The sequence below is a fragment of the Takifugu flavidus genome, chromosome 13 (genome assembly GCF_003711565.1).
Source record: "Takifugu flavidus isolate HTHZ2018 chromosome 13, ASM371156v2, whole genome shotgun sequence".
NCBI classification, from domain to species: Eukaryota; Metazoa; Chordata; class Actinopteri; order Tetraodontiformes; family Tetraodontidae; genus Takifugu; species Takifugu flavidus.
Window position 1 is genome coordinate 14,181,177 of NC_079532.1, and position 24,503 is coordinate 14,205,679.

The 24,503-nt window shown below is 42.7% G+C and overlaps 2 protein-coding genes, 1 long non-coding RNA gene and 1 pseudogene across 5 annotated transcripts; 3 read left to right on the plus strand and 1 right to left on the minus strand.

The window, feature by feature from the left end:
• The first annotated feature begins 1,673 nt into the window (after positions 1-1,673).
• spire2 (spire-type actin nucleation factor 2) lies at positions 1,674-4,473 on the plus strand. Of its 2 annotated transcripts, none has more exons than XM_057051785.1 (2): positions 1,674-2,096; positions 4,123-4,473. In XM_057051785.1, the coding sequence occupies exons 1-2, from the start codon at positions 1,805-1,807 to the stop codon at positions 4,143-4,145; spliced, it is 315 nt and encodes a 104-aa protein (XP_056907765.1). In that variant the 5' UTR covers positions 1,674-1,804; the 3' UTR covers positions 4,146-4,473. The 2 variants fall into 2 exon arrangements, 1 of the variants encoding a protein (XP_056907765.1); XR_008953283.1 differs by lacking the exon at positions 1,674-2,096 and adding an exon at positions 2,208-3,776.
• Positions 4,474-8,466: 3,993 nt separating this feature from the next.
• Positions 8,467-20,436, minus strand: LOC130536603 (protein spire homolog 1-like; annotated as a pseudogene).
• LOC130536121 (uncharacterized) lies at positions 12,496-16,471 on the plus strand. Its single transcript, XR_008953284.1, has 4 exons — positions 12,496-12,664; positions 14,415-14,523; positions 15,679-15,885; positions 16,078-16,471. It is a non-coding gene; the product is annotated as an uncharacterized LOC130536121 (long non-coding RNA).
• On the plus strand, positions 16,687-19,390 carry LOC130536119 (mastermind-like protein 2). Of its 2 annotated transcripts, XR_008953282.1 has the most exons (5): positions 16,687-17,156; positions 17,416-17,584; positions 17,703-17,830; positions 18,276-18,953; positions 19,061-19,390. XR_008953282.1 is itself a non-coding variant. In XM_057051784.1 (3 exons), the coding sequence occupies exons 2-3, from the start codon at positions 18,708-18,710 to the stop codon at positions 19,265-19,267; spliced, it is 453 nt and encodes a 150-aa protein (XP_056907764.1). In that variant the 5' UTR covers positions 17,654-17,830; positions 18,276-18,707; the 3' UTR covers positions 19,268-19,390. The 2 variants fall into 2 exon arrangements, 1 of the variants encoding a protein (XP_056907764.1); XM_057051784.1 differs by lacking the exons at positions 16,687-17,156; positions 17,416-17,584 and having other exon boundaries at positions 17,654-17,830.
• Positions 20,437-24,503: the final 4,067 nt, after the last annotated feature.

The following is a 24,503-nucleotide window of genomic DNA, read 5'->3' on the forward strand; positions in this document are numbered from 1 at the left end:
TCCTGCCGGAGTTCCTCCTTTCCATTTTGGAACTCCACTTTCTCCTCCTCCAGATTCAGGATCACTGCCTGGAACATCATGTTTTCCTGCTCGCGTTCCTCCTTTTCATTTTGCAACTCCTGCTGCAGCCTCCCGCTCTTTGTCTGCGCTTCAAGCTTCTCGTGCTGCAGACGGAGGTTCTCCGCCTTCAGCCTCAGGTTCTCGGCCCCCACCTGCATTGCTGACTTCTCCAGCTTCAGTTTCTCCTTCTCGTAGTGCAGCTCCATCTTTTCCTGCTGCTCCTGGTTGTCAAAGGAGACAATGACATTTTGTTTTTCACCACATGGATTTACAGAAATGGTTTTGTCTGGACATCTGCCCAAACATTTCAGTCACATCACAAACCCAACAGCAGTGTGGTTCTTCTACCTTTGCTGCTTGGGTTAGCTGCATCCTCAGACTGCTGATCTCCAGTTTCAGACTCTCGATCTCAGAATTCTTCTGACCAATCTTAACCATTACTGGAAAGATGTAAAAAACAAGGTTTTTAGAGTCCACACCAGTGAAACATGAATGTGACGTGTGAAGTATTTACAGTTCTTGCACTGCTCTCGGGTGACGCCGCAGCATATGTTTCTGGAGGAAGAAAGCATTCAGGTACTTCTTCTCACAGTGTTGACACTGAAAGTAAAGACAACACAGCCAATATTTAACTTTTTTTTTTTTTTTTTTTTTTTTTAGAAAACCAGACCTTTTGACTGATTTTTGTTAAAATAATGGTTTTAATATTCCTCAGGAGCGAGGCTTTAACATCTGAACGCTACCTGGATGCCGTTGTTGATGTTTGCTGCAAACAGAGATTGTTGCTTTTGAATAATAGTTCTCCTGGTCTTCAGCTCAGAGACCATCCCCTTCATCTTCTCCTCCTACTCCTTATTCTTGTCCTTAAGCTTTTGGCACTCTTCCTCACTGGATTTCAGCTTATCCTCTGTGTTTTGCAAGCCAGAAATGAGTTTTTCCTGACAATGATGCAGCCACTCCAGTGACAACTGGACAGTGACAGTAAAAGCTAGAATATCAGGACAAATGTGGACCGAAACAATGTTGAATCGTAATTTCACCACTGCAGACTTTGAGTACTCGTTTCCTTCAAATTAAAACATATTTTGCGGAAAACGAAATTCAATTCATCCAATGTTGATTTTCTAAATTATTCTATCAATAGTGGGTTAGTTTCCGACTGCTTCACACGAGCGGTAAAGTCTGCAATGTTGCAGTTTAGGATTCAAATCGGCTGTTTAGTTTTTGAATTTGTTTAACAATGTTTTCCACCGCTTCTGATTTGAAGGTTGAGACAGGAACCGAACAGAGAAGTTACATTTTGGTCGGGATGTTCTCTCCAGCAGCAGGTGGATTATGCGACAGCTAGAGAACGCTTAGGAAGAAGCTGAATGCTCAAACAGGAAATCACTACAAGAACGGTTGCTGTTACTTTCAAAATAAACCTATTAGTCATAATAAAGAATTGCTCTCGAGTCTAAATTCATGACAGAATTTGCAACTGGGCGTAAAGTTAATATTAAAACAGCCTGGGATGTCGAGCTAAGACAGCGGGTATGCTGTGATGTCGCCATAGTTGGTCACAATGGTTTTATTTTTAAATATTTTACCGGAAGCACATTTTTTAAACACGACAGACTTAACGGTCGCGTTCATGACGCGCAGCTGAGCTGGTGGGGAGCGGAGAGGTGGACAGGAGTGCGCGAAAAGCTTCACTGGCCTCGGTGTTTAACAAGTGAAGGATGGGCTTCACGGTACCGCCGCAATGGCAAGATCCACCAAGCGAACCGCCGAGGATGGAGACCCACGAATAACCGTTCCCACGGACCGCGTCGAGTCGCGGGACCTGTCCGAGCCCCGGGAACTGTCTGTGGAGGAGGTGCTGAAGTCCTATGAGCAGCGCATCAACGAGGAGCAGGCATGGGCGGTGTGCTACCAGTGCTGCAGCGGGCTCCGGGTGCCCCGCCCGCCAACGGCAGGAGTCAGCCCGGTAAAGGGTCCATCTTCCATCCTCCTGCACCGGGACGGAACCGTGGCCCTGCGGACGCGCAACAGCGGTAGGGCTCACCGTCTCCTGGAGAACCAGCCTCATTTTGGAGCAGCTCTCAAACAAACATTACGCATGAAAAGTACTTTCAAACAATGAGGTCGTGTTATGAAAAGTAAGTTTGTGTTTACAGTTTGGGCTATTTGGGTGTCCGTCAAAGCCCAAATCACCGAGCAACAATTTTCTTCCATGCGCGTCTTCTCCGGGTCATGTGCGTCAAAAATACAGAGAATAATAAAATAACAAATCAACCCCCCAGAAATCTAATAGCAGGCACCACCATATTGCGCTGGTTATTTGTAATATCCTTCATTTCCCCCCATAAATAACCCCGTTTCAATAAAGTACCTGGAGTTTATCGGGATTTAACGCAGACGGGGACAATATAGCGGGGTTTTTGTCGCATTCCTGATGTCAGGAGCAATACTCCTATGCCGGTAAATGACTAATTATTCATAGTTCACAGATCCAGCCCAGCTTTTCCCTCTTGCGAACTGTTTTGCAGACTTCAAAGAGTCAAACCTCGGAAGATTTTCCTGCATTCTTCTGGTTGCTTCCATCAGGAATTTAGCCTGCACCAAATAATATTAATGAATTGTGCAGATGAGTATTGACAACTTCTAGACTAAAGGTGCCATTTGCTCTGCACATTTTCCCATCTCAATCTGTAAATAAGTTTCAGTTCCCCTGAAAATCTGAAAACTGGACGTTTTGAGCAAAATCTTCTCCAAAATCTTTGCTAAGTGGAGGCAGAATAAAAGTTTGATTCAAGTTCCTCATCGTGGCCACAACCAGCGATAAACCAAATGTCTGATATTTCATTATTCCTGTGGTCATTATTGATTGCTGGGAATGCATCACTTATTTTAGCAATGAAGGTGACGTAGCACCTGCTACGTGCTAGTGTTCTATGAAGGAACAGGCTTTTGAGATATGAGAAGCTCCTGCTGGACTTCTGTTGTCAGTGATACACGTATTTAGAAAAAATGTGCTTTCTTCATGTATGTTAACACATCAGGGCTCTTTTATGACCTGCTTTTTTAAGTCTCTTAATAGCTTTTCCCAATAATGACAAGTCCATGAGGGGAGCACTCAGAAGTGAAGTAGGCCGCCCTCATCATTTCATGCACGTTTGAATGGATATCTGATGGTGTCGCTGGATCATTCATCTCAAACCACAATTTGAATTCTAGATTTCATATTTAAGTGATAGTAGACAGCATTTTTTCGGCAGGATTTTTTATTTCTGTCTAAAAAATGGTTTAAAGAGAGTCATGTTTTTCAGCTTACTGTAGGGAACAATTATGCTCTAATACCATAATTCTGCTATACTACACCAATCTGTGCATTATCAACATGGAAACTGTCCACTCAATAAAACCACACCATAATATTCTATGTTATTCCAGTCTAATCAAACAAGGTTCAAGGTTTACTTAGACAGGAGGAAGTTTCACATGTCAGGACTAAATCAATGCTTTAAATGCCATTTAAATTATACACTTGGCACCACTTCAAAGGACCTTTTATGTCCACACATCAAAGACTAATAAGCCATGTTATCTGGGGATCAATAAAAGGCAAATAAACACACTGGTGGCACCGTGATCAGTTAAGCGTTATATTTTTACAGCAGTTGGAAACCTTATAATCCACCAGAATGTCAACAGGACATCGAGGAGCCAGCAAGGTAACACGCTTCACTCAGGATTCACTCAAACACCATCCTGGCTTGTTGCCATTTATTTGATTACGTCACTGACTGTTGGTTATTACAGTATTTGTGTTTTAATTTAAACTGACACTCAGTGACATTTTGAAAGCAATAGCGTACGTTCCCGTCGCTATAGTATATTTGATTTACTTAATACTTAGCAATCTCCATAAGAATCATTTCTAAATATCAGTCAATAAAATCCAAACATACATTGGAGCATCTCCCTTTATATCCTATTGAAGTACAGACGACATTGAATTCAGGGGATTTAAAACAAAAGTGCATTTGTTGTAAATTGTCATTGTGTTTGTTCACTCAGTTGTTTGCCAGAGCTCTGGATGACGTGAGGAAATCAAGAGGAGAGAGCTGTAAGAATGAAGACAGGCTGAGACCCATGTCCAAGAAGGAACCGCAAAATTTGAAAAGTGAGCCGCAGCAGCTGTGGGAGGACAACCATTCTCCGGAGAAGGTGTCCCCCAGTCCCAAACATGTACAGGACAGCTTCCAATGGCCCATGGGGTGGGGAAGTCAAAGAGGCAGAGCCTTCCATTCTTTTAATCAGGAACAGCCGGATTTACAGGAGCATCACAGCAATCTGGCGTTGTCCTTCTCTGACATGAAGGAAAGGCTTGAAGAGGTTGAAGCTAAGCTTAAAAAAAGAGATCTGCGGCTCATCAAAGTATGCAGAGATCAGAAGAGAGCTGGCAGCAAGAGCTCAGGCACCTGAAAGAACTTCTGGTAGAAAAAGATCAGCAGATCTGCAGGGTCGAGCGCGAAAGGAAAACGCTTGCTGAGGCTCACGTGGACACCTTGACCCTGCTGAGCAGGCTGCGCTCAAGCAGGAAAAACAAAGATGTGCCAGCCAGACCTCCCTCTGTCTGAAGTGATCGGGAAGACTGAAAGAATCATCCAGCTGCAAGTGAGCTTCCTCCACCTCCTTCTGTGTTTCTGACTTCTGACATATGTCACATTCATTAATCTAATAAATGATCTTTGTCTTGGCAGCAACTCCTCGGTGAAAAGGAAAAAGAAGAAACAAAAGACTAAGTTCAATCTAATGAAGTTCTTCTTTAAAAGATAAATGGGCGAAATTATACTGATCCTGAGCTCCGACCTGGACATTCTATTATTTCTACATTATTGTGCTAAAAAACACTTGTTTGCTTTAAAAATTGTATAAGTGTATGTTGTATAATTGTATTCATTCTTTCTGTTTTGATCCATTAAAATGCAAATAAAGGTTGTTATTTGTCACATCAGAAAACATCCAAAACTAATATCTGCCAGATTAAACCAGAACTATGCTCCACCTGCTTGCAGTTCCTCATGTGGCCCTTTGAAGTCGCAGTCGTAATACACCTATTAGTGACCGTTCTTCGTCCCTGTGATCGATTTAGTTTTGTCGAAAGTAATTTTAAATAAATGAAGTTCAAGAAATGACAGTAAAAGCTAGAATATCGGGACAAATATGGACCGAAACAATGGCGAATCTTATTACCACCACTGCAGACTTTGAGTACTCATTTTCTTTCAACTTGGAACATATTTTGCGGACAACGAAATTCAATGCATTCAATGTTGATTTTCTAAATTATTTTATCAATAGTGGTTTAGTTTCCTGCTGCTTCGCAGCGTGGGAGGAGGCTGCGTCTGAGGCTTCAGTTTGCGAGCAGACACCTGCGATAGGGGTCACGTGCACAATGTTGCAGAATGAGCAGAGTGGAAATCGATTACTGACTTCGGCAACGACCAGCAGACGGGAAGAGCGCCACCGGCTGCGTCTGTCATCGGATTTGTATCAACAAGCAACCCGAGAAAGTTAAAAGTGTCAGTTTCTTCTTTTTAAAGGGAAGCTTACACGGTTGAGTGGAGGTCTTGAGCGGATGAATTCCAGGATAACTTCATGGGCACTCTTCTTCAGCCTAGGAGGGATGTCTCCACTCACCTTGACAACACAACAGAAATACAATATCTTATTTCATTTTTCTGATGTGGATCAATGTGTGACGGACAGAAATGTTCATGGTGTTTATATCTATCAATATAGGACACACTGAGCTTTTTCTAAATTTTGAAAAGGTGTAATAAAATTAAGTTAGAGCAACTGAGTGGGACCACAAATGCTTCAACAAGACAGAAAAGTCAGAAAGTGCTTTCAGTTGATGTGTCATAGGCACATTGGGGGTAGATTTCTGATGACTAAATTGCTGACATAAATATTCAACTAAAAGATTAAATACAATTGGAGAAAAACAACGAAACTAGCATTCCCACTAGCGTTGCTGTTACATTGGCTGGTTCTACAGAACACTGTCTTTGATGCGCTCAGGCATGTCCAAACCCAGTCCTCGAGGGCCACAATCCAGCCGGGTTTTCTATCCCACTGAATGCATTTTCAGCTTGGTAGGACAGAAAAACCGTTTGGATTGTGGCCCTCGAGCACTGGGTTTGGACATGCTTGGTTCAAAGCCTGACATAAAAGGCACAACATTAAAGACTAAAACTCTAGTCCTAAACATAAATCCTAATATACTAAAACTATCTACTTATGCTAGTGAAACAGCATAACATAACAGAATAACGTAACAGAAGCTGCTAAAGTGATTTACATTTTAAACAAAAAAGTAAGAACAGGAAGGCCAATGGAGAAGATACAGAAGGAGAACAAAAAGCTGCTGAGGTCAGTGACAGAGCTTCAACATGAAGTCAGGCAGCTAAAAGAACTGCTGGCTGAGAAGGATGAGCAGTTGAGCCGGACCATCAAAAGGCGCCAGATAAGAACAGTGGCTCATGTGGACACCCTGACCCAGCTAAACCAGACAAGGGCTGATCTCAAAGTGAGCCAAGAGAAGTGCACTTATCTGGAGGAGAAGTTGCAGACAGCAACCAATGACAGCCACCAGAGTCCAGAGCACGGAGACCACGTCAGAGGACAACAGTCTGAGAAAGCGGCCACGTGTATCATAGAGCTCTCCAAGAAAGAAGAGGCTCTGAAACTGCAGTTCTTAGAAAAAGAGAAGCAGATGGAGGCATGGATGAGGGAGAGGCTCATTAGCATGCAGGAAGCATTCCAGAAGAAGCTCTTGGAGGAGAGAGAGAAGAACCACCGTGAGATGAGTGAAAGAGAGGAGAGACTGAGACAGCAACTTGAGAGAGGGATGAGGGAAGAGAGGGACGTCTGCTTGAAGAAGCAGCTGTCCACGTTCATTGAGTACTGGCAGACCGACACTCAGCAATGGAAAAAACACCAGTTAGAGCTGCAGGAGAAACTCCAGGAACGAGAGAGCCTGCGAAAACAGCAAGAGGAGGAGAGAAAGCAGGAAAGTGAGTGCATCCAAGAGAACTTCCAGCAGCTTTGGGTAAGCAGCCACAGATTTGTTTTTCCTGTCACTCCTGGTTTTGGAAGTTTAAATGTGTGGATGTGAAAACTAAAACCAATTCCTCCTTTCAACAGAACTACATTGAAAAGAAGGAGAAGAAGAAGAAGAGGAAAGGAGTCTGGAGCAGGATTCAAAATTTTTGGAAAAAGTGAACTCCAACACATTTCCTTGCTTCCTTTTGAACTTGTCACAGCTCCCTCCACCCATTTCCCTCCTGCCCTCAGTAGTTTTCCACTCTACCTGTCAGCCACTCCCACCTCATCAGGCCAACTCCACTCACCTTTCAGCTCCGCTGCAGCTCATCCCAGACCCTGCCTGTCTTCATTCTGCCTGCCTCGCCTGTTCCCCAGAAAACCTGCCTGCTTTTTGTCTCCGACCACGCACTCTGCCTCCGTGGCTCCAGCTATAATCTGCTTCCCCGGCTTCGACTCCTCTGCCTGGCCTCAACTCGTCTGCTGCTCGCCCCTCATCGGTACCTCTGCTGCTCGCCCCTCATCGGTACCTCTGCCTTGCCGGCCGGCTCTGGACCCCTCCCCTCAGCCGTTCCACCAAGAGTAAACCCATTCCCTTCCCCTAATCCTAAACCCAGAGACTCCTTTTGGGTCACTGGTCTGAAGAAGACTGTTTCCTGAAATCGCGGGGCTTCATAAATGCAGAAGTTGTCCTGGAAAAAATGTTCTATGTATCTAATGGATTTTAGTTTTGGGGGATTTTTTTATGCTGAAGTATTTCACAACGTAATTGTGGGATCCTAAAATTAGTTTTTCCATTAATATCGGAATTCAATGATTTCAGCCTGCTCAAATGATTTGCATCCTTATTTAAAAATGTAAAAAATGCAAACACTCTTTGAATCCAGCAGAAGATGTAGGTGTTCACACCTCCATGTGTATCTGCTTTCATTTATTTTATGCATTCTGTCATTTTTGCAATTTTCTGTTATAATTAAAATACATTGATATTTTATTGTGCTAGCCATTTTACCATTCAATCAGTGCATCCTTTTAAGTCCATCTCCAGCAAAATAAACAATTACCACAGAGATTCGACTGAACATTGAAGGGAAAAAAATGTCACATGATCCTAATTTTAAAAATATTCCATTAAACAACTTAATTGGTTGCCCCCAGGGTTGTTTTTAAGCTTACTATAGATACACTTATCGGTACTGCATTACAGTTTATTCTTGTACTCAAGATTTGTTGCACTCTACAGCGTTTAATGTACACAGGATAAAGGTAGAGACTGTAGTACATGCATGATGACCTTCTACCTGTCTTCCTCTAAACTTTAGAGGAAGACAGGTAGAAGGACTGGGTCTTGCGTTTTAGGCGAGCTTGCTTGTTGGCCAGTGACAGGCTGTGCTTGCTGGAGGCGATAATGTCAGTAATGACCCTAACCCTAACCCTAATGAACTTCTTGCAGTCCACACACACCTCCATGCTGGCCCAGTCTTCCGTCATCTCAGGAGGAAGCTCCAGTTCATTGTGAGATTTGAGGGAGCCGTGTTTTGATAACCTACACGGAAGAGAGAAAAGGGATTAGAACACGTCTTTCTGCACTGAGCTGCTGGACATGTTGCAAGTCTGTATGGCAGCTTGTTAACTTTTACTGTCATTTATAAACGTACTGTAGTGATATTCAAATCCATTTAATTGTGAAGTAATGTTGACAGCCTGAGTAGCTGTGGGTGTTGCTCTTACTTGGACATGGTCTTCTGAATGCCATGGCGCTGTTGAATTGTGGAGGATTTCTCAGATTTGGAAGCACCAACAAATCCAGTGGGTTTTCCAGCTCCTTCAGGTGCTTCTGTTTTGCCTCCTTTTAATGTGCTCGGCTCAACATGACTTCCAAGTCCTGGCAGACCAGACCCTCTGGCTGAAGACAGAGTTTTTGTCGAGCCAATGGAGTAGATGGGTAAGTTGGAATAAGGTTTAGACTTCCATTTCATCCAACAAGGACAGACAGCAGCTGAAAGCCCCCCCATCCCACTCATCAGTGACTTCGAACTCTGGTTGGTGAGCAGCTGAAACTGGCGGACCACCCTCATGTGTATCTGGGGGTTTCTTTCTCGATGGAGTGCCTCCTCTGCAGGGAGGGGGGTGGGGGGGCTGGTGTTCAATGGAAGACAAAATAAAATCTTCAGAATGAATTTTATGACAATAACTTTTAGGTGTTAAAGTGGTTTTTAATAGTTTCTAGTAAAAGATAAATGCTAATATTTCAGGCTAATTGTGTAAGCATTTTCTTTCTGATTGCCTTAAATCATGTCTGCTGACTGTAACGTCCTGTAAACACAGTATTCTTCCCCACTGCTGACTCTGGGGACATATCATCCATCAGCGATGTCGCCAGACTGGAGCTGCTGGCTGATGTGCGTCCTAAAAACTCATCCTGGATTAGAAGCACAAACACTTTAAACACCTTTCACTCGGCGTGGCCGACAAACAAAAAACAGTCCCAAAGTCTCAAACTTGGACTGACGTCAGAGTTGGAGCTGTCCAGCTCAGCCAGGCTGGGAGCCTTCAGGAGCGTCTTCCTCTGAGGTACTGACTGAGACCTGGAGGGTTCCGCCAGAGAGGACACATTGGCCAGGGAAAGAGTGCTGGACGTCCTCCTGCCCGTGTAGGGACTGAAGTCATCTGCAGAGACCCACATGGCAATGGTCAGTCAGACAAAGGAGGAGGAAAAAACTCAAAATAAATCTTAAATATCACCTCATATAAACTGGTCCTCTAAAGTAGATGGTTATTTTTTTTAGCCTCTGAAGAGAAGCAACTTTCCAACTCCAATTCGATGTGATGTCAAAGATTCTGTGTATATGAGGAGGTTTTAGATGCACCTTAATTTTGGAGAAGGATGAGGCAGGGTGAGTTAAGCTGGTCTGGGGGCAGGCAACCTGGTGTTACACAGAGCATGGATGCCTGATGAAAACTCCACAATAGAACTATTGGAAATGACATTTTCTCTGCAAAACTAGAGTGGACCTGAATCTCTAACAGGTCAAATTCCAACTGGCTGCCTGTACACATTTATCACCATGCCAAGCAAAAAATGAGCACCATTTTATACTTCCTCAGTTATTCTGGGCCGCTTGCAGGTTGTTGAAGACTGAAAATAACAATAGAAATACTGTCATGTCTAATCCTCTTTGTGAAGCTTGTTTTTCCTTATTGTTTGATTTTTTTTTGGCGTACTGTACTATGATTTTTCCCCAGGTCCACCAGCTGACTGTCAGGTCAGTCAACCTTTAACGGTCTCCTCGAACTTGACCGGTGTGTCACATCAGCCGACCACCAACCACAAATGGGGAGCGTTCGAATGAATGATCGATGGACGGATGGCGAGCGTGGGCTCGGAAAGCAGAATACAACGAGGGTGGGGGGGGCATAACAAATAAGGTGGCCGAAGTCAGGTAAGCAGCAGTGGGGAGTGCACTTTTTACCTGACACCTCAAAACTGAAAGACATGCTAAGTGAGCAAAATACTACAACGAGAAACAGCCATGGCATTTGACGGTTATCGACTGGCATCAAGAGGTTAATCACACCGTTTTGAGCTTTTTATCCCATAAACCTGCTGCCTGTACTGGACAATGTGCATGCAGGTGTGTGACGTATTACAGCTTTGAAAATAACTGATATCACTAGAACTGAAACCATTTCTTCATGTCCATCTGCCACTTTTAGCAGTGTACACAAAAGGGATTCAATTATAATTTAAGCACGGCTGGATATTTTTTTTGTTAAAAAAAAGCTTGTGCGTTTGAGTCCACCTGTGCACGTGTGTGCATTCATACCCAGCTTTGCCCTGTGCACCTCGCCCGGCGACACGGGCCTCAACTTCCTCTCAGCTTTGGTTTCCTCCGGGATGCGTTCGTGCAGCGCGGAAGGAGGCTGCTTCTGAGGCTTCAGTGCACAATGTTGCATGAGCGCCACCAGCTGCGTCTGTCATCAGATTTATATCAACAAGCAACCCGAGAAAGTTAAAAGTGACCGTTTCTTCTTTTTAAAGGGAAGCTTACTGGGTTGAGTGGAGGTCTTGAGCGGATGAATTTCAGGATAACTTCATGGGCACTCTTCTTCAGCCTAGGAGGGATGTCTCCATTCACCTTTACAACACAACAGAAATACAATATCTGTAAATATCTATAAAATTAAGTTAGAGCAACTGAGTGGGACCACAGACGCTTCAACAAGACAGGAAAGTCAGGAAGTGCTTTCAGTTGATGTCGTAGGCACATTGGGGGTAGATTTCTGATGACTTAATTGCTAACATAAATATTCAAATAAAAGACTAAATACAATTGGAGAAAAACAACAAAACTAGTATTCCCACTAGCGTTGCTGTTACATTGGCTGGTTCTACAGAACACTGTCTTTGATGCACTCTGATGAAGAACGGTTCAAAGCCAGGAGGGTTTGTCAGACATAAATGGCACAACATGAAAGACTAAAACTCTAGTCCTAAAGATAAATCCTAATATACTAAATCTATCTACTTATGCTAGTGAAACACAGCTGCTATAGTGATCTCTAAACATAAAAGTAAGAACAGGAAGGCCAATGGAGAAGATAACAAAAACAAAAAAAGATTTTTTCTATAAAAATACAAAAGAACGTAAAATTCATGGGAAAATACTGTCAAGTCACAAATTAATAATTACCCTAAAATTAATGGCATTATTCTGTCTAAATTAAAGGTTTTGCTGATGTGTATGTTTGAATTTACAGGATAAAGCTGTTTGATATTCTGCAAAGTCTTACTGTCTTTTCTACAGGAAGAATATATTACAAATATGGTATTTTTGTGAAGCGATGTTGATTTCAATGAAAAATACATGTTTATATAATATTATTTGCTGTTATTTTATATAAAATGGTCTGAAGATTTCTCTTTGGTAGATTATTTCTCTGTTAGGCACAATGCTAATATACACCCTAAGCAATTGTGATATCAAATCATAAAGTGAAATGTTCGGATTAGTGATCAGTTACATTTTATATCAAAATATTAACACATTAATCAGTGGTCTGTTCTGCCTGTAGGCCTACAGTAGGGTCTATGACCCTCTTTAGTTCAGATGTAAATTAAATTTATAAAAGAAAAACAATTTGAATAATTTCAAAAGCATCTCAGAGCATCTGATTGATTTGGATTTATCTCTAAACATGTTATATTGGTAATGAGCATCCCATAAGTACCCCACCACCACCACCACACACGCACACGCACGCGCACACCCACAGAGCTCTGGGATTGTGCATTTGTTGACATTGAGAATCTACACAGACACAATAATGCGCCGAATTTCAAATAGGCCAATCAGCGCATCGTATCTGACACCGGCCTGTTAACGTCCTGGTACTTTCCATTTCGACTTCATGACCACGGTCTTCAGCGGAGGCGCTTCATCATAACTGGACTGGATTTTTAGGATTTTGTCTCAGCCAGAAGTTGAACCTTTCTTCAGTTACCTCGGTTAGTAATTTAAATCAACAGATATTAAAGGCTTTAGCTAAATTGGGCTTTATTCGGGTGACCAAGAGGGTTGCATTTAGGACAGGTAACGTCAATAAGGCGCTAATGTGTCCATAGCTTTAAGTCTAGCTACATTAGACTTTTCTAACATTCTGGAAACGTCTAATACATGTTCAGGAGACCGAGTTAGTTAGACTGCTTTCGAAAAATGCGGTCTGGGGTTACCTGCTTGGCGGGCTAAAGCGGGATCAGTCTATGTGCTGAAGCCCCTGGTTAGCTAACCGCGCTTCTCGTGTTTATTGTGGATATAACCCCAGTGTATCTGACTATCGAAGATGAATTCTTGTAACATATGTGGAGAAGACATTCAGTCTGTGAAAGCCTATGTTTTGCATTGCAAGCTGCACCGTAATGAACCCCGCCGTATTTTTAAATGTGTTGGAACAAGTTGTGAGCAGGTGTTTTCAGGCTATACAGCTTTAAAGTCGCACTTCTATCGCCACCACAACAGTACACCAACCTTTACTCAGGATGTGACCCTAACGCCACTAAAATGCACCGTCTCGTTTTGTGAACGCCAGTGTGAGGGAACGAAACAGCTGGTTGCTCACTTAAAGGAGCACATAGCAGAAGGGCGTCATGTGGCTTGCTCAGTGAGTGGATGCAAAAGTGTGTTCACTGCAAAAACATCTTTTACTTCTCACATGTCCAGAAAGCACAGACACTGGTCAGAAAATGTCATTTGTGCATCACTCAAAGATGCACGTTGTGAGAGTCCCACTTCAGGTGCTACAATACAGGAACCTGCCAGTGTGTCAGATGATGAAGACACTGTCGGGGATGGGTGTAATTTCAGCGACCTGTATTTGAGAAATATATGCATGTTTTACATGAAACTACAGGGGCAGCATCTTCTTCCAGTGTCTACCATTCAAAACATTATTGAAGAAATGCAGAATATACGAGTTGGGACAGGCATATACTATGAATCGACTAAACTTGCTTCGAAAAGATATGTCAATTCCAGATGTAAAAATCAGTGACACAATTAAACAATCTGACCTGTTTACAGCTTGCCACACAGGGCCCATGAGAACTGCTTACTCGAGAACCCAATGCTTTAAAGACATGTTTAAATACGTGGAGCCCAAAAAAATGATGTTGGGCAGAGATGAGAACAGGACAGAGAGGTGTGCCTATTATGTTCCTGTGCTAAAAACTTTAACAGTATGCTGGAGTCCGGTTTTTGGCAGGGGCTCATGTCAGTGGATCCTCATAATGTTTCCAAAACTGCTGTTCTCTCTGACAGTTGTGATGGCAAGGTGTTTATGTCAAACACATTTTTTCAGGAAAACCCAAATTGTCTCAAGCTGGTTTTGTACCAGGATGCATTTGAAGTTGTGAACCCATTGGAATCTGCAAAAAAGAAGCACAAGGTTTTGGCTGTGGACTTCTCTCTACTCAACATGGCCCCTCATGTACGATCAAATGTCGACCACATGCAGCTGGTTTTATTGTGTACAGAGAAGGATTTAGAAGGATGAAAGGTTTTTTGTGAATTGCTTACTGATCTGAAAGAACTGGAGGAAAATGGGATAACAATGGGAGATGAACTTGTAGTAAAAGGAGCTTTCTACTGCATTGCTGGGTGACAACCTGGGCTCTCATACCATTGGTGGTTTCACAGAAAATTTCAGTTCATCTCAATACTTCTGCAGATATTGTCTGATTTCTCGAACTGAATTTCTAGGTGCTGATCCTAACATCTGTGGACTGGAGTGGACTCCAGAAACATACAGATCTGCCATCGAACCTCTGGAGACAGAGGATGCTCCACAAGTAAAAGGGATAAAGTTCAGGTCAGTATTTAATGCTCTACAAAACTTTGATGTTGGTTCACCTGGCATGCCCCCCTGTCTCGGTCATGACAACTTCAAGGGTGTCCTCTCATATGATGTTGCTCTTTACCTAAAGTACTTCATCAACAAAAAGAAATGGTTCACCTACACAATTTTGAACAGGCGAATCAGGCAGTTCAAATACAAAGCAACAGATGCTTGCTCCAAACTTTGTGAGTTTAGTCCTCAAACACTGAAACTGAGTGGACATGCTGTCCAAAATTGGAACTTCTTAAGATTGTTACCTCTTATTATTGGAGACAAAGTGCAGCATCCCCGAGTTAATGTGTGGCAGTTAATTTTGCAGCTTAAGGACATTGTTGATCTGATTTGTGCTCAGCAAGTTTCCAAGGCTCAGGTCGCCTATCTGGATGTTCTCATCCAAGAATATTTGGAAACCAGGAAGGCACTCTTTCCAGATATCAACTTGAGACCAAAACACCATTTTTTGAGGCATTATCCAGGACGGATCCTGAAATTTGGTCCAATCATCAGGCTATGGACTATGCGTTTGGAGAGTAAACATAGCTACTTCAAAAGATGTACAAGGCATCTGAAGAATTTCAAAAATCTGTGTTTGACTCTTTCAGAGAGGCATCAGATGTTTCAGGCCTTTCTTTCCGCTGGGTCAGTGAGTCCTCCACGCTTGCAAATAAAAGATGGGTCACCATTTTACTCAGAGCTTTACAGTGCGCAAGTCAAAGGCACAATCCTCCATTTTGGCTTCACTGAAAGAAATACAAAAATTCCTGTTAATGTGCAGTATAATTGAATTATTTACAAGAAGGGCCAGTTTGTTGTCACTAAGAATGATGATTCAGTGGAGTTTGGTGAAATCATCCTCATTCTTGTGAAACATGATTTTGCACTTCATTTTCTGATGAGAGTGTATGATGGGGAGTTTCTTCCACACTACCACATGTACTCTGTAAAGGACACTGTAAGATTAGAATGCAGACTTGTTAGTGAACTGATTGACATGTGGCCTTTATCATATTACATGGATATGGATTAACAATGGATACCAGATTGTCCCACTGAAGCACAGTCTCTTGTCATACTAAATCAGTAGGCCAGTTGCTAAACTGTCTCCGTTACTGTCTCTTGTCTTAACAGATATGGCTGAATCACAGACGATAAGCGATGCTATAGCGGCAGTGCTTCTGGATCTTCCTGATCAAGTTCTCAAGTCAGTAGAAGATACTTTGAAGGCACTTGGTGCAGTAACAGCAGATGATTTACAGTACATTACAGAGGGAGACTTGTTGCCAGTATTAAAGCCCATACAAGCCAGAAGACTGGTTGCTGCCTGGGCCCAGAACAGTGAGTGTAAAACATTGCCACCACAACACAGCACACTTCTCTGATATGGCTGCACAAGTAATTTATAAATGCAACCATTTTTGATAATATTTTGCATCCCTAGAATATTCATCAATATGCTTAATTCTGTTACAGAATAGAAAAACATTAAAGGTTTAATGATTTCAAATCTCTTTGGTTGGACTTTTACAGACTCCACTCCAACTCCATCCCCGGCATGCTCCTCTACAGTGTCTCTCCTTTCCTCTCCCTCTCCCTCCCTGGGCACTCCCTCGCCAGCATCATCCACAGCTACATCATCATCCTCAGGAAGCTGTTATCCGCTTGCACCAAACTGGGTAGACACTTTTTAGGTACCATGGCAGAAGCTCCCTGAAGAGTTAGTACAGGGTTTGGAAAGACAGAAAAGGCCAAGTGCGTGACTACGGAGAAAGATGATAAGGATTGTGGTCTCCGAAATGATGAAGAGTTGCAAGAATCCAACCAAACAGAGCACCACAGAGATTGCAAAAAGAATGGTGGCCAGGTATCCAAAGTCTCTTCAAGATGTGATTGATGGTGATATTATTGAACTTGGATATCATTCCCTGGCAAAGCAACTGCAGTCAAGAGTTGAAAATGTCAAACGACCTGACACACCAAAGATAAAAAAGCACAAAGCAGCATCAGATGATGACACTGATGAAATTTCTGCCGAACAAACAGCAAGTGTTCAAGACACATATGGCTGCGTCAACTGGATGCCGAAACATCTGCCTCTCCCTGAGACTGTGAAGAGTCAGTGAGAAAAAAAATGATGATGTTGGAAGAGATGAACTTCAATTCAGGTGCTGTGAAAGAATTAATCAAGTCCACTTATTTCACACAGCGTAAAGAGATCAATAATGGTGCAAACATCAAGAATTCAAGCCAGGAGTGGCCATTTTTGTTGAAGGAAGTCAGTATGGCAGCACACTTTCAGGAACTGACTGGCGTGAGTTTGATTGAGTCCTTCCTTGTCAATGTGGACAAAAAGGGGGCACGTCTCTTAAACTTCTTCAAACGAGTTGATGCACATAAACACAAACAAGTCCTTGATGCTCTTCTCAAGATTCAAACTGAAAGAGGTCAGTCCACTGGTTGCTCAGAGGAAGTCATACAGATGGTGCTTCTTTTACTGGCTCATTTTAATGAGAAAGAAGAGCATATGTTCCATTTCATTGAGAAGACAACCCTTGCTGACGAGGTTCAAATGGAGAGTGTGCCACCAACACCCTGCCTTATTGTGTGTGGTAAGTAAACTGAACCAAACCTGCAAGCCTTCTCTATCGTTAGACTAATACTCACTTATACTCTTAGCTTGTGTACTTTTGTGTCAGCTTGTAGCCCACTTTGAGACACTGGTTAACATTTTACCTGAAAACAAGTTCTTCTAACAGTAGATTGTATGACTCTCATCCTATATTGAAAGAAGTACCATTGAATTTCTAATTATGATATTGAAGCCTTTGTCATTAAAGTTTATTTTTTATTCATGTTGTTTATTCTTAGGGTCCTCCTGCTTTGCTGCTGAGACATTTATGTTAAGCATCGACAATGAGATTGTCAACAACTACATCATCTCCTTCACATCTGCCATCTGCCTGATGTTTGGCAGTTACTACTGCTTCAACGTACACTACCCAGTGGAACTAAGGTCTACACTGGAGTTCCTCCAACGGTAAAAGCTCTTTCTTTTTATAATATTAGAAAATTAAAGGCATTTGATATCCTACCTGAAGTTGTTCTCTGTCTCTCTCTCTCATAAAGTTGTTTCTTTTCAATTAATCCCGAGAAAGGCACCAAAGTCGAGTGGAAGAAGAAGAAAAAAGTACTCTCGGTCAATCCCAGAGTCTTCACTCTGATCTCAGATCTTGCTGACCATGAATGGACCTTCCAGTGATGTTCAGTGATGATGTGATAAAAGGTACACTGGATGTTATATACACTGCAGATATTGTGTGTAAAATTTCTGAAAGTTGGGCAAGATGTATATGTTTAATGAGGTTAATTGTCTGGTACGGTTTGTTCATGTTCAGCTTTACTGCACCAAAATTTCTTGGCAAATTGTTACAGTTTGTAATAAATAATAAAGAGCCTCTATATTTGAAATTTCAAGGTGGATATTATTGTAGCTGTTTTGGTAAGAATTATTCATGTACATTTTCAGGTCAAACAATGTTTTTTTTAAAACCTTAAAACTTTTTTTACGGTAAAATATCAAATTAAACACATTTTTAAATTGTAAATTCAACAGTAGTAAGATTTTTACCGTAAATGAAGAAATTGTTTTACCGTATTTTAACGGCGGAGTTTTGGCAACCACTGCTGCTGGTATTTTTCAGTACAAATAGTTTGTTTTTTTCTTACAGTGTACAGGAGGAGAACAAAAAGCTGCTGAGGTCAGTGACAGAGCTTCCTCGCTGAGAAGGACGATCAGTTGAGCCAGACCATCAAAAGGCACCATATAAGAATAGTGGCTCATGTGGACACCCTGACCCGGCTGAACCAGGCAAGGGCTGATCTCAAAGTCCGCCAAGAGAAGTGCACTTATCTGGAGGAGAAGTTGCAGAAAGGAACGAATAACAGCCACCAGAGTCCGGAGCATGGAGACCACGTCAGAGGACAACAGTCTGAGGAAGTGGCGACGTGTATGATAGAGCTCTCCAAGAAAGAAGAGGCTCTGAAACTGCAGTTCTTCCAAAAAGAACAGCAGATGGAGGCGTGGATGAGCCAGAGGATCATTAGCATGCAGGAAGAATTTCATAAGAAGCTCTTGGAGGAGAGAGAAGAACCAAGGTGAGATGAGTGAGAGAGAGGAGAGAGTGAGACAGCAGCTTGAGAGAGGGATGAGGGAAGAGAGGGACAACTGCTTGAAGAAGCAGCTGTCCACATTCATTGAGTCCTGGCAGACCGACGCTCAGCAATGGAAAAAACAACAGTCAGAGCTGCAGGAGAAACTCCAGGAACAAGAGAGCCTGCGAAAACAGCAAGAGGAGGAGAGAAAGCAGGAAACTGAGCGCTTCCAAGAGAACTTCCAGCAGCCTTGGGTAAGCAGCCGCAGATTTGTTTGTCCTGTCACTCCTGGCTTTGGAAGTTTAAATGTGTGGATGTGAAAACTAAAACCAATTTCTCCTTTCAACGGCACTCATCCCAGACCCTGCCTGTCTTTGTTCTACCTGCCTCGCCTGTTCCCCGGAAAACCGACCTGCTTTCTGTCTCCGACCACGCACTCTGTTTCCGTGTCTCCAGCTTTAATCTGCTTCCCCGGCTCGCCCCTCATCAGTACCTCTGCCTTGCCGCCCGGCTCTGGACCCCTCCCCTCGGCCATTTCACCAAGAGTAAGCCCATTCCCTTCCCCTAATCCTAAACCCAGAGACTCCTTTTGGGCCCCTGGTCTGAAGAAAAGACTGCTTCCTGAAATCGCAGATCACATCCGAGTTTGCTACTGTTTTTGCTGTTTTCTAATAAAGACTTTACCAATTGATCCTGAGCTCAAGTGTACTGCTGTTAGGTACATATCCACCCCGTCACACAACTCATTTACATTTCCTTTTCAACGATGCCAAAGTAATCGGTCAAAATCCCGCCGGGAATCTGGAAGATCACCAAAATATAATCGCCTATTCTTTGGCCCAGTATCAACATTTCCTGAAAATTTCAGTAAAAACTGTTCAGAACGTTTTGAGGTATTTTGTTCACAAACAGACACCGACTGTAATATGACCTTTTTGGTGGAAGTAATAAAACAAAACTTTCTGAGGCATGAACACACACTCACACTGACCATGACTTTTCGCAGTTTGTAGCGCTTGGACCTGATGTCGTCTATCAGCATCTTGTAGGGGGTGAGCTGGAACGATGGGCAGAGGGTTGTACTGTCGCTCCTGCACCTTCTTCAGTTTGACTCCATCCTGCAGGTTCCTCATCACCTGGACCCAGCACCGAGCCTGATGGTGTGTGGGGGGGTTACGTCGATGAGAGCTGTTGAGCACTACACGTTTGAATGAATGACCACACAGTGATCGAAACAACTGACTTGGGCTAAAAAAAATGTATTTTCTAAACGAATCTTGGCAGCGGCCTGGAGACCTACCCAGTCAGCATTCTGCAGCTCGTTCAGGTCTCGACCAGGTTCTTCTGATGACTCTTCCTCCATTTTACAGAGGTTCTGGATGTGAGAGATGGAGATTCACTATTTTAACGCCCAGGAAATGAAGGAGCTAAAAGTGAAATACAAAACATTTTTCTCCGACAGGAGCAACATCTCGTTCGACATGCATCTCATGCTGGAGAAACGGGAAGGTCACTTCCTGGATTTGATTTGACGACAAATACATCGGGTGACATCACAGCAGGGCCATCTCAGACTTTGCTGTGTAAAATGATGCAGGGGGTCGCTTGAACGGTCGCTCACGGCAATAGCTGAGCATGTGTCTGGAGTCAGAGAACAGCAGAAGATGTCTGTTGATCTTGAACGCGTCTTTCAGAAACCCATTTTTGTTGGAAGGGCAAGTTTTGTTTTACTTCCATTGTACACTGTTAAAAAAATTAGAGGAACACTTCAAAAACACAGATCTAAAGGGGGGGGGGGGGGGAATTGATCTTGAATATCTTTCCTCATAAAAAGTAGGTGATGTATTAGTAACAAAATGATGCCACATAATTTGATACAAATGAAAATGATCACCCTATAGAAGGGGGAAGTCAAAGACACCCCAAAAATGAAAGTGAAAAATGATGCAGCAGACTGGTCCATTTTGCCAAAATGTCATTGTAGCACTCAAATTGATTCTCAGTAGATTTTGTGGCCCCCACGTGCTTGTGCGCATGCCTGACAACGTCGGGGCATGCTCCTAATGAGACGACAAATGGTGTCCTGGGGGATCTCCTCCCAAATCTGGACCAGGGCATCACTGAGCTCCTGGACAGTCTGAGGATCAAGCTGGAGACACCGGATGGACCTCAACATAATGTCCCAGAGGTGTTCTATTGGGTTTAGGTCAGGTGAACGTGGGGGCCAGTCAGTCAGTCAGTCAGTCAGTCAGTCAGTCAGTCAGTCAATATTTTTATAGCGTCTGTTACAATCAAAATTGTTTTGAGGTGCTTTACAGAATCTCAGGGCCTGACCCCCAACATTCAACAGTGGCAAGGAAAAACTCCCCTTTAACAGGAAAAAACCTTGAGAAGGATCAGGCTCATATAGGGGGACCCTCCTGCTGATGGCCAGCTGGGTAGAGAGAGAGGAGAAGGGGGAGGACAGGTAGAGGAGAGAATAGGTAGAACATACAGAAATACATACAGAACTACATTATATTAATTAAAATAAGCTGCCGGTAGAGTCGAGTTGAGTGGGTCAGTGGGATCGGAGGTCAGTATGTAGCTCTGAAGGCGGCGATTCCTAGTGTAGATGGTATCAATTCCTTCATCCTCCAGGAACTGCCTGCATACTCTAGCCACATGAGGTCGGCCATTGTCGTGGACCAGGAGGAACCCAGGTCCAGCTGCACCAGTGTAGGTTCTGACAATGGGTCCAAGGATTTCATCCCGATACCTAATAGCGGTCAGGGTGCCATTATCTAACCTCTAGAGGTCTGTGCGTCCTTCCAGTGATCTGCCTCCCCAAACCATCACTGACCCACCACCAAACTGGTCATGTTGAATGATGTTGCAGGCAGCATAACGTTCTCCACGGCATCTCCAAAACCTTTCATGTCTGTTGCATGTGCTCAGGTTGAACCTGCTCTCATCGGTGAAGAGCATAGGGCGCCAGTGGCATAGTTGCCAATTCTGGTGGTCTATGGCAAATGCCAATCGAGCTCTACGGTGCTGAGCAGTGAGCACCACTACAGGACATTGGGCCCTCAGGCCACCCTCATGCAGCCTGTTTCTAATTGTTTGGTCAGAAACATTCACACCAGTGGCCTGCTGGAGGTAATTTTGTAGGGCTCTGGCACTGCTCATCCTGTTCCTCCTTGCACAAAGGAGCAGATACCGATCCTGCTGAGGGTTTAAGGACCTTCCACGGCCATGTCCAGCTCTCCTGGAGTAACTACCTGTCTACTGGAATCTCCTTCATGCTCTTGAGACTGTGCTGGGAGACACAGCAAACCTTATTGCAACAGCACATATTAATGTGCCATCCTGGAGGAGTTGGACTACTTGTGCAACCTCTGTAGTGTCCAGGTACCGCACCATGCTATCAACACAGATGTTGATCCAAGCCAAATGAATAACTACAGCAGTAGAAAGTCCGTCAGTAAAAAATCAGCCAAAAGAGATGAGGAGGGGAAAAAGTATCAGTAGGGAAAGCCCTTCCTGTTTTGGGGGCTGTCTCATTGTTGCCCCTCTGATGCACCTGTTGTTGATTTCATTAACAACAAAGCAGCAGAAATTGATTAACATCCCCCTCTGCTACTTAACTGACCAGATCAATATCCCAGAAGTGACTGATAGGTTGCTATACTCTGATTACTACTTATAATATGATTAACAGGATGTTGGTCATTGACCAGGACCTTAAAAATATATGGATATATATTAAGACAATGGTAAGCACTTTCAGACTTATTTGATTTCACCCATTTACTAGCAGAGGCCTTAACTGTACTGCAGGATTTATTGCTATATTCAAGAAGAGATTGCTGGAAGAGGCGACAGGTTCTGGACTTTAACCTGAAACAAAATTTGAGGAAATCAAACTGAGCTCAAACAACTAAAATAGTGGATTAAAAGCTGCAGCTATAGGGGTGAATTTATAACTTGCTTAAAATTTTGGTTAATAAATGAAAAAAAAAAAGGTTACGTGAGTGTATGTTATTTGTGCATTCTCTATGTGACGTCTACTTCTAATACGGCAAAGATTTATTTCTGTTATTCATAACTTCATCTTTGTTTTCTGAACCGATCTAATATATGGTGATCTCTAGACCTTGAGAGGTTTTTGTGTTTGTTTTTTCTTTTAAGAAAATTGGTCACAGGCTGTTCTCTCACAGTTTTGTAGAGTGTACATCCAATGACTACTGTATGATCCTCATCAGCAACTCCCACATCAACCACTACATCGTTGGGAATAACGCCCTCCTCACTGCAGAGGCTTCAATGCCTAGGTCTGAGCAACATATGCACAGAGAGAAGCTTTTCTAGACGGCATTTCAATTTTAAATTTCATCATTTTTAGCATCAATCAATGTGTCCCCCCCAACACAAAGAAACACACAAACACGCCTTAAAATGTATTTTTCCAAACAGGTTTTGCAATACATGTGTTTATTTTATAATTACTTATTAAACTAGTAACTTTAATTTTGTTAAAGTATGTATCTATTTTTACTTTAAAATGCATAATTGTGACAGTTCATTTAGAATCAAAGACAGCTAAATCTAATGGACATTTGCATCTTATTAACTCTTGTCAACCTCCAGGTGAAAAAAAATCGCAGATGCAGTTGTGACCAACAGGGGGCAGAAGCGGCCTCGCCTCCTCCTCCTCTTCCTCCTCCTCCTCCTCCTCTTCCTCCTGTCCCTTCGGTCATTCTGCCACCATCAGCATCCATAACTCTGATGTCTGCTATGTGATTATCGTGAACACAACAGCACGCACGCCAAAACCCGCAACTGCCAGCTTGAAAGCTGAGTCGCTATGATCCCATCCTACGCATCCGACTTACAGTATTTTTTTTTAAAAAAGCCTCCAAGTTGGAGCATTTCCTGTTTGCATTCAGATATGTAAATGTGCAGTACATCGATTTTCTTATGGAATTTTATGTTTTGGATCATGTGATCTTGATATATTTATGTTGTAGTGTGTGTTTCACACTTTAAACATGTTTATTGTGTGAGACTGTTTAAACCTGATGTTTAAAGGTATGGCCTATGGCCAACTACGTATATATGTTAATTAATCCTATACCCAAACACAGCTCCAGTTCATTTGAAAGCCTGACTCTTGGCATCATCCATCTGAACTGGAGGACAGAAAAGCCACTTTTGTTTGTCGTTGTATATCGGCCCCCTACTGGGCCACATTCAGAGTTCCTATCTGAGTTCTCTGACTTCTTAGCTGACTTAGAACAGATAAAGTCATTATTATTGGAGATTTTAACAACCATGTAGATGTTGTAAATTTCAGCTTTAGAAATGGCTTCATTTCATTACTTGAGTCAGTTGGTTTCCTTCAAAAGATAAATCAAGTCCTGAACTTCTCAGGGATAGATTAGATCACATGATCACTCTAGATGGTATCTCCCTAGCATCTAGTCTCTCTGTGAGGAATCTTGGAGTAACTTTTGACCAAAATCTGCCCTTTAACTCACACATTAAATTAATCTCTAGAAGGGCCTTTTTTTTTTTACCTGAGAAACATCGCAAAGATCGGGAAACTGCTGACGCGGCATGATGCTAAAATGTTAGTCTATGCATTTGTTACTTCCAGGCGACCCTCTAAATATAATTATGACGAGAATAATAACAGGAACTACAGAATTACTGACAATAAACTTTTTTCACAGAACCCCTGTGCTGGCGTCTCTTCCCTGTGATCGATTTAGGGGCAGTTTTGTCGAAAGTAATTTGAAATAAATTAAGTTCAATAAATGACA

Coding starts and splice junctions, on each gene's coding strand:
- spire2 (XM_057051785.1), top strand. CDS start 1,805: ATGGCAAGATCCACCAAGCGAACCGCCGAGGATGGAGACCCACGAATA. Junction 2,097..4,122: donor CCTGCGGACGCGCAACAGCG/GTAGGGCTCACC, acceptor TTGTTCACTCAG/TTGTTTGCCAGAGCTCTGGA.
- LOC130536119 (XM_057051784.1), top strand. CDS start 18,708: ATGAGTGAGAGAGAGGAGAGAGTGAGACAGCAGCTTGAGAGAGGGATG. Junction 18,954..19,060: donor AGAACTTCCAGCAGCCTTGG/GTAAGCAGCCGC, acceptor CACTCATCCCAG/ACCCTGCCTGTCTTTGTTCT.